The sequence below is a fragment of the Malaya genurostris genome, chromosome 3 (genome assembly GCF_030247185.1).
Source record: "Malaya genurostris strain Urasoe2022 chromosome 3, Malgen_1.1, whole genome shotgun sequence".
NCBI classification, from domain to species: Eukaryota; Metazoa; Arthropoda; class Insecta; order Diptera; family Culicidae; genus Malaya; species Malaya genurostris.
In genome coordinates this window covers 192432802-192450022 of record NC_080572.1, presented here as the reverse complement: position 1 = coordinate 192450022, position 17221 = coordinate 192432802, and the positions used below count along the sequence as shown (strand labels likewise).

Below are 17221 nucleotides of genomic sequence, written 5' to 3'. Positions count from 1 at the left end.
AAACTGAGCCATGTGTCTGGTTAAAAAAATAAACAAACAAACAAACAAAAAATTTCCAAAAATTAACGACTATCTCCAACAAAAAGTAAATAAGCTATTACTAAGATAGATTAGGAGGTAAAGCAATATTTTCCGAAGTCAATTCTTCCCTCGGAAATCGGAAAGTAAGAAAACAATTTACCCACGTGCATGGACAAACACATTTCACTTAAACAGCACAAAGGAAATATTTCCAACGAAGGAATGCAAAACATGAGTTTCACGTGTCGAATGAACCCTAGGTCGCCACAAAGAATGGCAACCATTGCAATTACTACAAAACCCCGGCTATCATGTACGGATGACTAAAGCAAAGGTTCTTGGAATGGAGAAGGGAGAAATTCAAATTTATCACCACAATGTATTTACATGCTTTCCCATGCTATGCAATAATGGATCACATCTCAATGAATAAATTTATTTGTATCTCGCCCAACACCATCGGGTGCAAAAGGACAGAACGACTTGTACTGGGAAATGAAGGTGCGACACACAAGAAGCAACAGCTAGAATGAAACGCTTACAACGACAACAATAACAAACAGCAATAACATTTAGCTTTGAGCGCAACAAAACTTGAGGGATGACACGACGTTCCGGGAATGATGAAGCAGGGGAATGGACATGAAAATGGGAAATGCAGATACCCCGCAGCCGAACGAAACTTACCCATGAGACTTTGACGGCTCACAGAGTTTCGATTGTGTTCCGAGGACGTTTGAATCGTATTGAAGTCGGACCCAACGGCTTCGAGGGGCGGAGGGGCCAGATGCATTATCGCTGCATCCGTGCCGTTGAGGGAGTGTGAGTGATGCCGCGACAGTTTCGTATCGTCAAAACTTGCCTTGCCATCATCATCTAAAACGAGAAAGAGAGAGAGAGAGAAAGAAAAAAAAACAGAGAAAGAAAGATAAGCTCTACGAGTTAGATAAGAATGAAATGGATGTCCACTCAATTGTTTTAATGGCCACTTCATTAGACATTGTCTTCCAGCTGGTCACGATTAGAATGAATTTATTGTTGGAAAAATGTGCTGTTTGCTTGTGGATAAATACAAAAATTCATCAGTTGCAAATCTCATTACGAAATCCTTCTATCGGATTAACATTAATTTTCGAGACTCAATTTCAATCTCTTGATTCACTCACAATTACGCTTTGATCGTATCATTACGAAATAACTGAAAAAGTAAATGAATGGCTTTTTAAGTATTTGATAAAAAAAAATCAATATCGCATATTTTCAGCACCGAAAATTAGTTGTAACATTTTTGTACGGCGTACAATGTAGGGATAATGGCATAGGAACAAATCTCTTCAGTGGGCAATCTAATTCCGCTACGGCTAACACCAACACACCAGAGAATTAAAATTGTCCGTACAGTTCGAACCGGTGTCCACAACAGATTACCTTGGGTAGGGTCTGATTGAGGATCGGATCGATAGACAAATTTTTGTGGTTCTCTCGGCGGTGCTCCAGAACGGATGGACGAAGTTCGATAGCGACTCGGAACGCTGAAACGAACTATACTCGATGGCGACAGGCTCAAAACCAGCAGCAATCGGAATTCTCACTCAAGCAGCGGATACCAAACCTCAAATGGTGTTCTTTCGGTGGCAGAAAAGAAATTCCAGGTTTAACTCTTTAATTTTATTTCGCGATGTTTACTGTACAATGGTTACAACAATAATGAATTTTAGTGCGTGAAACGATTTCTTATATACTATTTTTCAGTTCGACGTGTGCATTCATTCAGCAAGGATTAAGCCCCACCCCCTTTCAATACAACAACACGAATTGCGTGTTAGCAGAGAATGCTTGTATGGGGAGACTTTCCTGTGCGGACATGAATGGACATGATCAATGCGTGTGAATTTTAGGGAACAGATACAAGCTATTGGATTAAATTTGAGTTCAGTGGGGAATATGGGAGCGGGAATGTATGACAAAACAATCATTTTGGGAAAAGACAAGACATGAGTAATTTTTTCCCTGCATTATGCGTTCGGTATCGAACAATTTTTTCATGAGTAAAATATGTTCCATTATTTCTCGAGCTATAGTTTCTTTCAATATTTTCCCGCTATCATAGTTGTTATAAGGACTAACAGCAATTCAAAACACACACACGTACACCACAAAACACAGCCCAGGTCCTGGGAGCACTTCAAGCCTCATATTACGTTTTATGATCTATTTATAGCACTGCTGGTAGCCCGCATATCTCCTCTATAGTTACCAAAAACTTTGTTCACTGAATGGAAAAGTCACTGATTCTGCCAGCAATGGCGATGGGGAAGTTCGTAATGTATTTTTAGTTACGATAAGAAAAGGTAAGCGAACGGATTAGACAACGCCTATGGTTTCCAAATAGTACGCCCTCAACATTATCATCAGTGTTCACACAAACCACAATCGTACAGCGCCTGGGCCGCTCCGAACAAGTTTTGATTAAGCTCATTCACCTTCCTCCATGCCCAAGTTCGTCCGTCTTCCTGTTGCGATCCTGCCGTTTCAACGAAACTTCCTTCTTTCCGACAGCGACAGCACCGCTTCTGTTGCTGTATTCGGCCAAACTTTAAGGGTTTTCAATTAGCATTTCAAATTGATTTTATTTCTTCGCACGATTGGCCCGGAGCAGGAACTCCGTCGGGACCAAGTTGCAAGGGTAAAAGTCTGCTAAATGTTTGCCTGCCGTTCCCGGGCTGATCCGGAATCCGGCTGGCTTCGGGCTTCGCTTGATTCTTTGTAATTAGCGAAAACGCTTCTGCGGAAACCGGAAGGGCGGAGATTCGTTCGAATTAAGTCAAGCTTCGAAGTTTAGCTGTTCAAAGCTACTGGAAGTGGATGGGGAGGGGGGGGGGGGGTAGCGGTACAATTAATAAGATAGAATTGTTCCGCTGCTTAATTGCCGTAGGTAAAAAGCCGTCGGCAAAACATCCCCCCACACACGCCAGTATGTTTGTGTTGTCTAGTGTTTTGCTTATTCACCATGGAAAACACCTTTCTCTTTTTAGCTTCAGTCACCTCTAAACTCAAATTTTCTACCAGGACCGGGATTACTTAAGGAGCAAGAGACTTTGCAAGCGTATGAGTAATGTTAACAATGTGTGCATAGAAACAAAATTCCTGTGCTTCTTTTTCTGATTTTAATCAATAAATCTTCCATATGGTTTAAAATTTAAAAAAAACCAGTTCATTCAGCTTATCATTGCAATTCAGGAAAGAGAAAATCTAAAAACTCTACAGTTTTACTGAAAACGGCTCGAGGAATTTTTTTTCAGTTTTTGCTTACTTCTACTAACACATTTGATTAGCAACAAACACATTCCTATGTGGATTTTCTCTTGCAGAAATTATTGCGATATAAAGATTTACGTACCTTTTATAAGTAAACCCGCAAAATAGGAACCTTTAATTTAACACGCGAAAGGCAATGCATATGGAATGTTGTTGTAAAACTATTTATTTTTCATCCAAAAAGACAGGCCTAACATTCATTTGAGAATAAATTATTTCCGAAAAAGATTGTTTGTAACTCAATCGTTCAAGCCACTTTGATAAACTGGTTGCACTGCATATATGATAACATAGATCTACGAGCATCTACATACGTACCAATAAAATGTTCGTAATATACAAATTACCAACACAAGTTAACTTGGTTTACTATTGATCCTTAATGTCATGCCCCATTCGATTGAGCTCGTTGAAATTGGCGAATGTGTGTATGAATGTGTTTATGCAGATAAGGGACACTCTTACGTACATTGAATCACACTTTTGGTCAGCTCTCTGAGTCTTGTTACCTTTTTTGTAAATATAAAAACCCCTTCCTAATCCACCTAATGGTGTGATAATACCTTTCTCTTTCTTCAAAACAGTCTCATGAAAAATTTTTTTTTATTTTTTATTAAATAATTTCTGACACTAATTTGGGCTCATTTTTGACACCAATTGATTCAGATTGATTCGAGTAGTTCACAAAAGCTTGCTTCTGTGTTTATGTCACACAGTCGGCATTATTTTTCCAACCAAGCGCTTGACATTTGCGTTGCCTAATTATATGAGAAGAGTGATGCGAATTGAAAAAAACCCTTCTTAGTTCCCTTAATGAAATTTCCATAGATCTCGAAAAATCACCATAGGGTGGAGTACATGAAATTTCCGAAACCGAAAAAAAAATTTAATGCCAAAAGTCTTAGAATTGCATGAAACGTCGAGATTGAGTGTCATCTCGAAAAACAAAATTTTTGGAAAAAATCGACTCTCTGGGACTTTTGAAATTTTTTTTTAAGTCCCAGAAAGTCAATTTCTTAAAAAAATATTTTTTCGAGATGACATTAAATCTCGACGTTTTATGCTTTTTTTAGACGTTTGGCATCAAAACAAATTTCGGTTATGGAGATTTTTCAAAATCGAAAATTTTCAAACCTTAACCGCCGGGTAGCACCCCTTACCCATATCCGATTTAGCTCAAATTTCGCATGGGGACTTTTTACGAGGTGCTTAAACTTTTGAGCTCTACCGCTTTACGAAATTAGAGGTGATCCCAAGATATTAGCACCCTTATATATATTATTGAGCGGTAAAAAACAACGTGTTTTGCCAGTTACGTCACTTATACCATCATATCTCCGGAACAAAAAGCCACAGCCATTTGATCTTCGAACTTGATCAATTGCCTAACAAGAGCTTTCAAACGGACCTAGGCTTGTTCAAATCGGTTCATCCACCTCCGAGTAACTTGAGTCACTTATACCATCATATACCCCGAAAGTCTTCAGATCCGACTTACGGTTCAGGAGATACAGGGTGATTGGTGTAAAAATTTCACATAAATTTATAAGGTTCACAGTTTTTGAGAGTCGATGACCAAATAAACTTATTTCAGTATTAACGGTATTCGGTTTTTCAAAAACTTCGAATCTAATGAAATGGTTTACAATCCATTAGACGAATTCAAATGCCTTCGGTTACACTGATTTCCGAATTCCGTTTTCGAAAGTATCGGGAATAGAGAAGCTAAATAATGGCCAAAATGAATATAATAATCAAAAATTCAACTTAATATGAACTTATGCTCCCATTCAATATTGGTAAATTTAATCCGATTCCGACTTCCAATTTTGAAACTACAGGGTATTGAATTTTTTAAATTCAAACCGTCATAAAAATGACGATACCAAAAAATCTTCAAATGCGCTCAAAACTATTTCAATTTATTCGTCATACTTATTCATGGACATACGTAGGCCGCTACTTGTATTTCGGTAACTGGCCCCACTCATGTCAATAGCTAAAATCTGGCAACACCAAAATTAAGTTTGACATTTTTGCCTTTCTCATACAGATAGGTTATGCAATCACTTGAAAAACCGACTAGTAAAAATTGGCCCGGATGGCCTAGTGTCCTATATCATTCGACTCAGTTCATCGAACTGAGCAATGTCTGTGTGTGTATGTGTCAAATAATCTCACTAGGTTTTCGCGCAGATGGCTAAACCGATTTCGACAAACTTAGATTCAAATGAAAGGTCCCATACGGAATTCCTGAATTTCACCCCAATCCGACTTCCGGTTCCGGAGTTATAGGGTAAAGTGTGTTCAATATTGTACACCGTCACTTAAACCGGCGAAACAAAAACCGTAAAAAAATTTCTAAAGTGGTCTCAAAACTACCCAAATCGATTGCCATTATCAGTAAGCAACTAAACAAACTAGTTTAGACAATCCTGGTTCCCGGTATCTAGTTCCGGAAGCACTGGAAATAGTGGTCATATATTCCAGAATTTTGAATGGAATACCACAATATTATATTTCTGTATAAAATGTTCAAAACGACGTATGTAGCAATGAGAGATTCTCTTTGTTTACTTTCTATTTCGATTATTGCGAAATATTCCTGCTTTTTTCGGTAATTTCTCCAGAGCAGATTAAAAGATGATAGCTTTAGTTATTATTATCGGTAAATGATTGGAGAGAAGGATTTTTGGTTATGCCGGTCTCTGAATACCGTTTCTGGAAGTACCATAAATAGTTACAAAACCATTAAAGAGGAACTCACTGCTACATCTCATGAAATGCTTAATCGATTGTCACAAGTTTAGAATAAATGGAATAATTTGAAGGTTTCATAAAATTTCCATCTTCGATTCGTCTTGCAGTTTCAAAATTACAAGGTAATGAGTGACTGAAATGTCAAATTGTCATTTAAAACGACGGTCATTAAAATAATTTCATGAAAACTAAAAACATCGAAGAATATTTACGCAAAAAAACACATGCGGATCTATAATAAAAAGATATCATCTTACTAAAGACTGTACCAGAAAGTATGGACGCAACTAAAAACCGCTGCCATTTCGCAATGGTTCAGAATCTGTCAATTTTTATGGCTGCGTCCTGTTGTTTACACTCTTCTCTAACCACTTGTGCAGTTGTTTATTCGTTTTCATTAGTTTGTTTCGAAATGCGTGGACTTTCAGCAGAACAACGTCGAAAATTGTGTACAAATGGTGCACAGAACGCGGACTGTCACTGAGAAAGATAGCAAAAAATGGAAGGAGTAAGTGAAAAGGCCGTGCGAAGTCGAATAATTTGGTAAGAAAGTTATGGTCTGGTAAGCAATTTGTAGCTGCGGTAAGATTTTGAAACCCTTCATCACCACTGCTTCAATGAACAGCGAAATATACATCAAAGAATGTTTACAAAAACGACTTTTACTCATGATTCGAAGCCACAAGGATCCTGTTCTCTTCTGGCCAGATCTTGCATCTTGTCACTACTCGAAATCAACGGTAGAATGGTATACTACCAAAAATGTCACTTTCGTCCCAAAAAACATGAATCCACTTCGACCAATTGAGGAATTTTGGGCATTAACAAAGACACATCTTAGGAAACATGTCTCGGCAGCCGAAACCATTCAACAGTTTGAAAAAGATTGGAAAAAGTGTCAAAACTTGTCGCCAATTTAATGAGTAACGTTCGTAAGAAGGTGCGCCAGCTAGTCTACAATGGCTAAGTAGCAAATGTTGAGAATAATATTCTGTTGTTGTAGTCTAATATTATCAGTTTATCGAATAAAATTTGAATATCTAACACTTGTGAATTATTTACAGCGAAATCAAAGTGCGTCCATACTTTCTGGGACAGTCTTTAATATCACGTTTGTTTCCTAAAATCATTCCACACGAATGTTGACCATTTTAAACAATAGATTTTTTTTCCAGAAAGAGCACTCGTTTGACCGATTTACTAAAAAACAAATCACCAAATCGTTTGCTTGGATGTAGCTAACAGGTAAATTTTTGCGATAGTTTTCCGCAAATTTAATCATTTTTCCTGAGCCTGGACTGGAACTATTTACTTTATGGTAATGACAGTAATTTTACTGCTCTATTATAGACAAATATTGTGTAATATTCTATTGACCAATTTATACACTTTTCTAACTACGTGAGCGAACAGAGGAAGGAATCAATATTGCCTACCTCAATGAGACAAGACAGCGTTGAAGCATTTACTACGCTTGGAATTTTCGATTTGTTTCACAAACATTTAAGTAGTGTTTTATCTGAAGAAAACCTAACTGATCAAGAAATATCTCTGGCGGCTAATAATGTCTTTCTCCGTTCTCCAATTGGATGTCATCTTACTATCTCAACTTTCACTGTGAGCTCAGTATGTGCCAAGTTGAAACGTTCATCTAGTGCTGGACCCGATGCAATTCCATACGTGGTAATAAAAAACTACTTTTATAGTCCATTAATTCCACTATCCAATATATTCAACTGGTCTTTATTTTTTAGAAACTTTTCCTGAAATTTACAAGAAATCCTGTGTGTTTCAAGTTTATGAAAAAGGAAACAAGTGTACAGTATCCAAATACCGTAGAATAGCAGCTTTGTGCGCCGCATCTAAGCTGTTTGAAAATGTAGCTCTAGATGTTACAACACATAATTGCTCTAACTATATATCTAAGACTCAACATTGATTCATATTTTAAAATTATGACTACTAGTAGATTCTATGTACACCTATTTCTCAGCTAAATTGTTTTCATTCATATCTTACTGATCGCGAAATGATACTGAATATAGGAGCCTGTACAACCTTACCTCTGGAGTTCCTCAAGGCAGTCACCTTGGACCGTTTATATTTTTACTTTATCTCGACGATCTAAATTTTTCGATAGAGTGTATAGAACTAACGTTTGCCGATGACTTCTAATTATTTCATATCATCAAATTAATAGCTGAAACGGAATACCTACAAGAGCAGTTGGACAATGTGTGCTACTTTTGTGTCCGAATGTTGTCAAGCAATTGATTCTCGAGTTACTATCCAATTAGTTTTAGTTTTAGTTATTTCAAAATAATAAAATGTATCATTTGGATGATTGTTTTCTGTAGATACAAAAGAAGAGGAGGTTTTATGCCTGTTGGGGAGTAAGTTTAACAGAAACTAATTCCACCGGGCGTTTCTCTACTCCAAATAAACAAATGAACTACAAATCCTAACCTTTATGAGTTCTTTTCTATTATATGCCGAAACATACGACAATTAGATTGAGTTTTCTATTTCTTATCGCCTACTAAAGCCTTAAACAAACATCATTTTTTCTTGTAAAGAATTGACTACTTTGTATTTTGAGCAAAGCATCTTCTATGAAAAGTGATGCAATACTTTGTAGAAATCTTGAAATTTCAAATTATACCTAAGTCGGTGAAAGTTCTATACCACCTTCAACATTTTCATCGCATAGAGTTTATTGTCCTCCAGCTTAAAATATCCTAATGATACGGAAAAAAACAATCAGTCTTCATTTCATGTGGCTGCTGATGGCGACTAACCTGCGGAAACATTAAACTGTCATTACAGTGGTGTGAAGGAAAGTCAAAACCCTTTTTTAGCAGTCTTATTTGTCTCAAGTCTCCATAGGTGTTGAGACTTGCCCACAGTTTCTTCGACGCCAAGCAAACGAAAAACAGAACTCGACATCAGAAGAGAAGAACAGACATCGGCATCAGAAGCGTGAACTTTTCACATTAGAGCATCTCGGAAAACTTTGTCCATGTACCAGTAGCTAGCGATACAGTTACAGCTCTTCCCCCTTTTGTACATAATGATTGAAGCAAAACTTTTCTTAAATATGCACAGAATTTTCTGGAATGTGGTCCAGTGTCGGAAAGTCGTGATAAAAATCATTAATAGCAGAGCTATCAATCGAATGATCCGTTCTAATTCCATCGAATCTCCCGGTTCGCTAGTATTAGCTCATTGAAATTTCAATCGTTTTTTTTTCTCAAAATAAAATCACTTTTGACATAATCCACCACATGAAATCATACATCAGCTTCACGATTCACAGCTCATTCGCCTACACACGGTCATCGTCACCCACTGTGCGAGTCAACTTTCTCCTCGGGAAGCTTTCACAGCCTGCTGGGGAAGCCACGAACAAGCAAACGAACAAACGGCAGGCAGGCAGGTCTTATCAGCAAACCTATCCAAGCGTATCGGAGCCGCTTTCTGACCCGAACCACGATAAGAGAGTGCAAAAGTGGTAGCATAGTCATTCATTAACTCAGCACTTCTTTATTTACATTAGTTTACCACAGCCACCATATCCGGATCATATGTGCTCCCATCCGGAATCTGGTCCTCAGCACTTGGTACCTTTCGGGTTCGTGTGGTTTTACCGGGTCTCTTCTGCGCTCCGATGTGTAAGGAATGTACGGCTGTTGCCGTTAGCCAAGATAAAGGAATTTGGTTTTCGTGAACATGCCTTGCTCGACAATTGAATTTCTCTACCACACACATACACACACCCACACGTAGACCTCCTCTTTGCCTTGATACCGCCGAACCAATGCTAATATTTGTCGAAATATTTCGGAACTTGTAACTGCCGCCATCTGTGGTAAGTGAAGTGTTCAAAACTAACATTTTTTTTTTGCATAATTTCTGATTCTTTCCATTGTATCTTAAAATTGCTATAGCTGAAGAAATTAAATCCAATCAGTGGTTTTTGTGCTTTTTCGGCTGCTCGGCCACCCATGGAAGTTGATCATCAATGTCAACTTCCCTTTCCGAGCATCCTAGAGAGCCGTGTAGTGTCGGTAGCGATTTCCCAACTGGCTTAGACTAACGCTACGGTAAATGTGTTTTCTATTCCATGTCGTAAAAAGCCACAAAAATAGGAACTCCCAAGTCAAGGTGTACAACAAACAATGTGTAAACAATGCAGTCGTGAACGGAATATCATGGGTTTTTCCTTTACTATGTAAAGCGAAGCTCTGACACCGTGGACGATTTCATTCTTTGCAACTCGTGGTCCTTCCATGGTTCGCTATAGGCGATTGTAAGCCAATATATTTGGTTTCTTCTAGTTGTTGTACGATAAGTGCTAGAGATAGAGTGTTCATTACTTTAATTGATAATGGTTAGAGTAGCACAAATCAATCTTCGGCATAAACGTACAGCAACTATGAATCTATCCAGACTTCTGCAAGAAGGTAAAGTTTCTATAGCTTTGGTTTAAGAACCATATTTCCAAAAGGGAAACTTCTACCGTGGAAAGTTGTTAAACCCAGTCTTTGTTGCCTTCAACAAGAACGGCATGAATAATTCACGTGAAATGCCTCGAGCATGCATACTCGCAAATAGTGCTCTCGATGTTTCTCTCATATCGGAGCTCACAACTCGGGATATTTGTGCTGTCACAGTTGGTATGACTATTGATGGCATAGACAGGAAATATGTATATTGTTCGGCATATTTACCGCATAACCAATCTTCGCCAAGCGATGACTTCAAAAAGGTTGTATCATACAGCTGCAAAAGTGATTTACTGCTTATAATCGGCAGTGATATAAATAGTCGCTGTATAATTCAGGGTAGCACAGATATAAATTCGAGAGGCTTTGATATGATGGAAAACACGAGACGAGACAAACTCACTCATAGTTGCAGCATATAAAGAGGCTTGTCCACTTCGGATTGTGCGAGCTACTAGAGGAACTCCATGGTGGAATTCTGAACTTGCTAGACTAAGGAAACTATGCAGAAGAGCTTGGAACCACCGACGCAGAGATGGGTCGGAGGCATTCGTGTCGGCTCGAAGGCAGGCCCGTACCCAGGATTTCGTTTCGGGAGGGGCCCACAAATAAGAAATAATGCGTCTAAGTGATGATTCTTGTGCATTTAGTATTTTTTGTTTTATTTTATTTTTTGAAGAGTGAGTGCAAGTATGTAGCATTTTAAGTGAATATGTACTCACATATTTCGGATTGGACAATGAGAGATTTAAGCAAAAATTTCTATGTGTTAAAGGGAAGGGATCGATTTTTTCATTTCTTCGAGTCCTGGTCCCATAGTTCGTATTCGACTTCTAGTTCAGGAAAAGCTGAGTGATGAGTATTAAAAGCTTCAATTTCAATGGTGTGTTCGTATAAGCCACGATGTAAGAAGGAACAAATATTTCGATACTATTCAGTAAGCTCTTCTAGTTTGCAAAATTTGTTGGTTATTTGTCGAACAGATGGTCAAGCCGATTATAACAAATTTATATTCAAATGAGGTGCCTTATTATCCCACGTGATACTGTTTAATTTCATAGAGTCAACTTCCGTGTCTGGATCAGAGATGCCTGCAGATTTGTTTGTAAATCAGCAGATTTATAAAATAAGCTGTAGACATGTTTCAGTTGCAGACTTTTGTGTAGACTTTTGAAAATCACGTTTTTAGTAGACGTTTGTAAAAATTTACCGATTGTTTAAATTGCCGCGATCTTTTTTTTTTGTTCGCTATACCAATTCCGTGCTTCATTATTTGAAGAAAATTTGGAGTTCGCGGACTTTTTTCCGAGTTTAAATTTTTCAATATATTTGAAATTTTCAGGGGAATATATGCATGAATATATTTGAAATTTTACAGCGTGAGTATAAAATTTAAATTCCTAATTAGGAGTGATGATGTAACAAAAGAAAAATTTTCTTAGTAGCATTCAAAAACTTCAAAACAGAACTCACATAAATTTCTCAGAGCTCACACCGATTTTCAATCGCTCCAATAATTCACACTTATACTTATATAACCGAAATCGGTAATATCCTGTTCTCTGGCGTATAATAATGGAGTAAGTCAACAGTAACCAAGCGACACCATCATCATCAGCATAGGCGAACATGCTTCTGAAGTGTGCTCGCGTTCATCTTTTTTATCCTGAGTATGCAAGTGCAACATCCAGCGGCAGGACATCTTTTTCATTCGCAGAATCTTGCTAAAACTATGATATGTTTGCTCAGTACTAATCATTATGGCACTTTCTGATCATCCAGTACAATTTCCTTTAAGTTTGACATTGATTGTAATCACTGAGCGACTTTTGAGCCTCGAAAATAAATTTGATTGCAAAAAGAAGCGGGCTATTTAAAACTGGTTGATAAAATCTTCTAATTAGCACATCTTGTTAGTTGATAATCAAAAAATTCATTTCTGTTCCTGATTCCGCAAATAAAAGTTAAAAATCCCAAAATGGAAATTACTTTACTTCGATTTCGGGAGGGGCCCGGGCCCCTTCGGCCCCCCCTCTGGGTACGTGCCTGCTCGAAGGGCTTACAAAAATGCTCTTCGATCGCCTGAGCGAAGTGATTGGCAAAGCCTTTGCACAAATGTCTCTAGTCTCAACGAGAATAGTAGATTAAATAAGTTACTTTCGAAGTCAAAGGACTTTAATGTCATTTTCTTAAGAACTTCAGATGGTGAACACTTGCCTGATGAAGGTGATGTACTTCACTATCTTTTTAACACTCACTTTCCAGGATGTATGTAGCCATCACCGACAGCTCTTCCCGAGCCTTTTTCAGGTAGTTACGATTCTTGGGCCCTTGCTCGAAGCGTTGTGACGATTGAATCGGTCAAATGGGCAGTTGAGAGTTTTGCTCCGTACAAGTCTCCTAGAAAGGATGAAGTTTTCCCAGTGTTACTCCAGAAAGGGTATGAACATTTCAAACATGTTTTGAAGAAAATACTTTCTTTTATTCTTGCGACAGGATATATCCCAAGAGTTTGGCAGGAAATAATTGTCAAAGGCGGTCTCGACACTTACGAGGAAGCGAAAAGTTTCAGGCCTATCAGTCTTAGCTCATTTCTTCTTAAAACAGTGGAACGCATAGTCGATCACTATATACGGAATGTTAGCTACATGAAATGCTTACCAGCGTGGAAAATCGACTACAACCCTGTTACATGATGTTGTGTACAGCATTGAAAAAGCTTTCTCACAAAAGCAAGCTTGCTTGGGAGTGTTCCTAGATATTGAAGGTGCCTTTGATAATGTGTCTTTCAATTCAATTCTGGAAGCAGCCCGTGGTCATGGCAAATCTTCAAGTATCACATATTGGATACACGCAATGCTTAGCAATCGACTTCTTTGTTCATCGCTTCGGCAAGCAGAGATTAAAAAGCTAAGTGTATGTGGGTGTCCTCAAGGTGGTGTACTATCCCCACTTTTATGGAACCTAGTCGCTGATGGTTTGTTAAGGAAACTTAATAACCTTGGAAATCCAAGGACTTATGGTTTTGCCGACGATTATCATATATTGCTGAGCTTTATAAGCATTAACACTCTCTTCGATTTAATGCAGCAAGTCCTGCAATCTGTTGAGCAATGCTGTTGTCAGGTTGGATAATCACAGCAGCTCGTCGGTTACAGTTCTTCGGTTCAGAGATTACTGTGGTTGATCAAGTTAAATACGTCGGGGTTATTCTTGATTCAAAACTGAATTGGTCTGCTCACATTGATTTCAGGATTAAAAGAGCTTTTGGAAAATCACGGGGACTCAAACCCATATACATTCATTGAATCTACACAACTTTTTTTTTTTTTCATAAATACGTTTATTTCTTAAGGCAGTTTACATAAGTTTTTCTTCGCCGTAGCATCACTTTTACATAATATTCTTATCCTAATTTAATTCTAACATAGTCACAACGTTTTGAATTTACTAAAACATATTCTCTTATAGCTTAAATATCATCTTAGGTAACTCGTCATTAATTATGAAATCTACTCGGAAATATTATTTGAACCAAACGATTAACTTCTATAAATTATAAAAAAAGCTGTTATTTTCAGACATTTTGTTGATAATTTCATAAACTGTTTCGAGTTTGTTTGTATCATTACATTATTTTTATTCTAATTTAGCTATTGGTTGAACTCATGGACGCAGCTGGGATCAGAACTAAGTCTTGAAAGGGGCCTTTATTAAATTGAAACTCCAGTTTTCTTTATGAAATGATAAATAAGTTTCATGTATGAAAGGTCACGACAAGCAAGAATGTCTCGAACTGGGATATTGGATAGTCTACCTTGGGTACGCAAAGAATTTATTAGTTGAGATCTGACATCACGATACTCCACGCATGTCCAAACGACATGATCAATATCCCGATAACCTTCTCCGCAAGCACAATGATTAGTCTCGGAGAGCCCAATTCGAAAGAGATGTGCATCTAACGTGTAGTGATTGGACATGAGTCTGGACATCACACGAATGAAATCCCTACTCACATCCAGTCCCCTGAACCATGCCTTTGTCGATATTTTCGGAATAATTGAGTGCATCCACCGACCCAGATCATCTTTATCCCAAGAAGCTTGCCAGCTGGCAAGTGTTCTTTGGCGAGACGAGCTATAGAATTCGTTGAAAGCAATCGGTCGCTCATAAATTTCATCCTCAATAGCACCACGTTTGGCTAAAATATCGGCTCTTTCATTGCCAGGAATGGAGCAATGAGCCGGGACCCAGACTATAGTGATTAGATAATTATTGTTCAATATGTCGTTCAGGCACTGTTTTAAATCTACACAACTATCGTTAGACAAATTTCATCATATGGATGTCTTGTATGGTGGCAGAAAGGAGAATTTGCGACAATTCAGTCAAAGCTTAATCATCTCCAAAGGATGGTCCTAATGGCGATGACAGGAGTAACGGGTGGCAGCTGAAATTTTGGAATTTCTTTCTCAAGCTGTCGAAAAAAGACAAGCATACTTGGAGAATATCTGATTTATTGAAATTAAAGATACATTGTTCATTGTTGAAAAAAAATAGTGAACATTTGAAAACGGTCCGTAATCGGATGTTCGGCGAAGCTTCCGTTTGATGTCGGAACAGGAGCGTTGTACGGCCTTCATGTCAACTTTGCGAATGCATCTCTTGATTCTACCAATCAACTGTTAGCAATTCGTGGCTCTCCAGCTATTTTTGTACACCAAGGAGCTCAAAGCCCCGAAGAAATCTTCGATTAGGCGACACTGAGGTAGATTTATCGGGTTGTGGTTTTTGGGTACAAATGGGATCGAATGGGTATTCAGGAACGATTGTGTTTTTGGCGCAATACGATGACGCTTTATCCGGCCAAAACACGTATTGTCCATCAGCATGAGGTTTTTAAAGAAACGGGATCAAAATTTTCTTCAAACATTCGTTCTGGTACACATCTTGATTGATTGCCAACCCAGATGGCTTGAACCATGGCTTAGAAATGCCTTTCTCGAATCACGGACACAGCATCACTTTCTGTTCAAACTTATGTGTAATTTTATGTTTTTAGTAATTGTCTCGAACATAGTAGACACTGAAAATAATTGCGAAAAAAGTTATGTACAAATAATTGATTTTAAGTGGTTTCAAACGAAAATGCTTCATTTATCCGAAACTTTATGCGTTAGACCTATAGCTTCTTCGGCAAATTTTTTTGTCGCTGGGAGTTCTAAAACTTTGCTAAGACATCGTTTTTCTATCTCTTAAGGGAAAAAACTTGTTGAAATGTACTTTTATCATAGTAGGCTTTGCACATTTTTTATTGTGATCAAATCACGAGGTATATTTTTGTGAATGAGTTCTCCAAAGAAACTATGTATATCGGATCAACGGTTTAGCAGCTAGAGAATTAAGTTCACTTTTTTGTCGATTCAAACCACTGTGCTTCGGTTTATTGATACTCCTCAAAATCCCTTAAAAATAGGTATTTTCAGGACGAATTTGATGATTATATGTCGAAAAACATTGATTGAACATCCGAACATCCGAACTTCATGATGCTGACTTCCGGTTCATTGAAAATTCCGGCATCTACTATTCAAATTCGTTCCAAAAATACACATGTGGAAAAGAGTTTTAAGAAATATCAATAAACCGAAGACCATCATCTTGAATCTTGGAATGACCCTTAACATCGTCTTCTTGCATCTATTCATCATATCTGTTTCAACAATACCAACACTGTAACGATTTCTAAGGAATACCCACAAACCGGAAGTCGCCATCTTGGATTTCAGAACGACCTCAAGCCTTTTTTTTAATTCGAAGCCTTTTTACCTTTTTTTATATATATAAAAAATAGGTATAGAATTCGCTCAAACTTTCGAAAAATTTTCCGAGGCCCGGAGGGCCGAATGTCATATACCAATCGATACAGCTCGACGAACTGAGCAAATGTCTGTGTGTGTGTGTGTGTGTGTGTGTGTGTGTGTGTATGTGTGTGTGTCTGTATGTGTGTTGTCAACTAAGAGGTCGAGATCTCAGAGATGGCTGGACCGATTTTGATCAAACTAGTCGCAAATGAAAGGTCTCCCCGTCACCCAGAACGCTATTGAATGGTTTTGAGATCGGATGTTTACTTTTTGAGTTATACGAAGTTTTATGTCAAAATTTTCAGTTTTTTGACAGTATCTGTCACATTTGACCTTGAAAACAGAATATGTTTCCAGGCTTAGATTTCGCTCGGTAATACCTATCCAACAAGCCATAGATTGTTAAAATCCGTCCATTTTTAACGGAGATATCGATATTTTTGTGTAAGCCTTATTCCAGTAGAAGGAATTTTGAGCGCTGTATGAAAAAGCAATGCTTGAGAGCAACATGAAACACGATTTTTTATACTGTTACATATAATTGTTTCTAAGTACCAAAAAGACTGTGTACAGCATCCTTTTTTATGACAATTTGCCTCGGACCAATTTTAGCACGGTTCATTTTTGGCAACATAATCTTTCGAATATGGCATTTATAAACCAGATGATATCAGCATTATCGAGTTGGAAGTAATTCCATAATTATATTGATTTAAACTATTTACAGCAATAAATGCTGGAAGAACATGA

At 37.8% G+C, this 17221-nt stretch overlaps 1 protein-coding gene across 7 annotated transcripts in view; it reads right to left on the bottom strand.

The window, feature by feature from the left end:
• LOC131436133 (cyclic nucleotide-gated channel rod photoreceptor subunit alpha) overlaps nt 1-17221 on the bottom strand; it is a 437495-nt gene that overhangs the window by 189937 nt on the left and 230337 nt on the right. For 5 of the 7 annotated variants that reach the window (XM_058604643.1, XM_058604647.1, XM_058604645.1 and 2 more), the window contains one exon: nt 709-897. The exons of the other annotated variants lie outside the window; for them this stretch is intronic. In XM_058604643.1, the coding sequence (XP_058460626.1) occupies nt 709-897 (189 nt within the window). The remainder of the gene's footprint in view (nt 1-708; nt 898-17221) is intronic. 7 annotated transcript variants of the gene reach the window in all.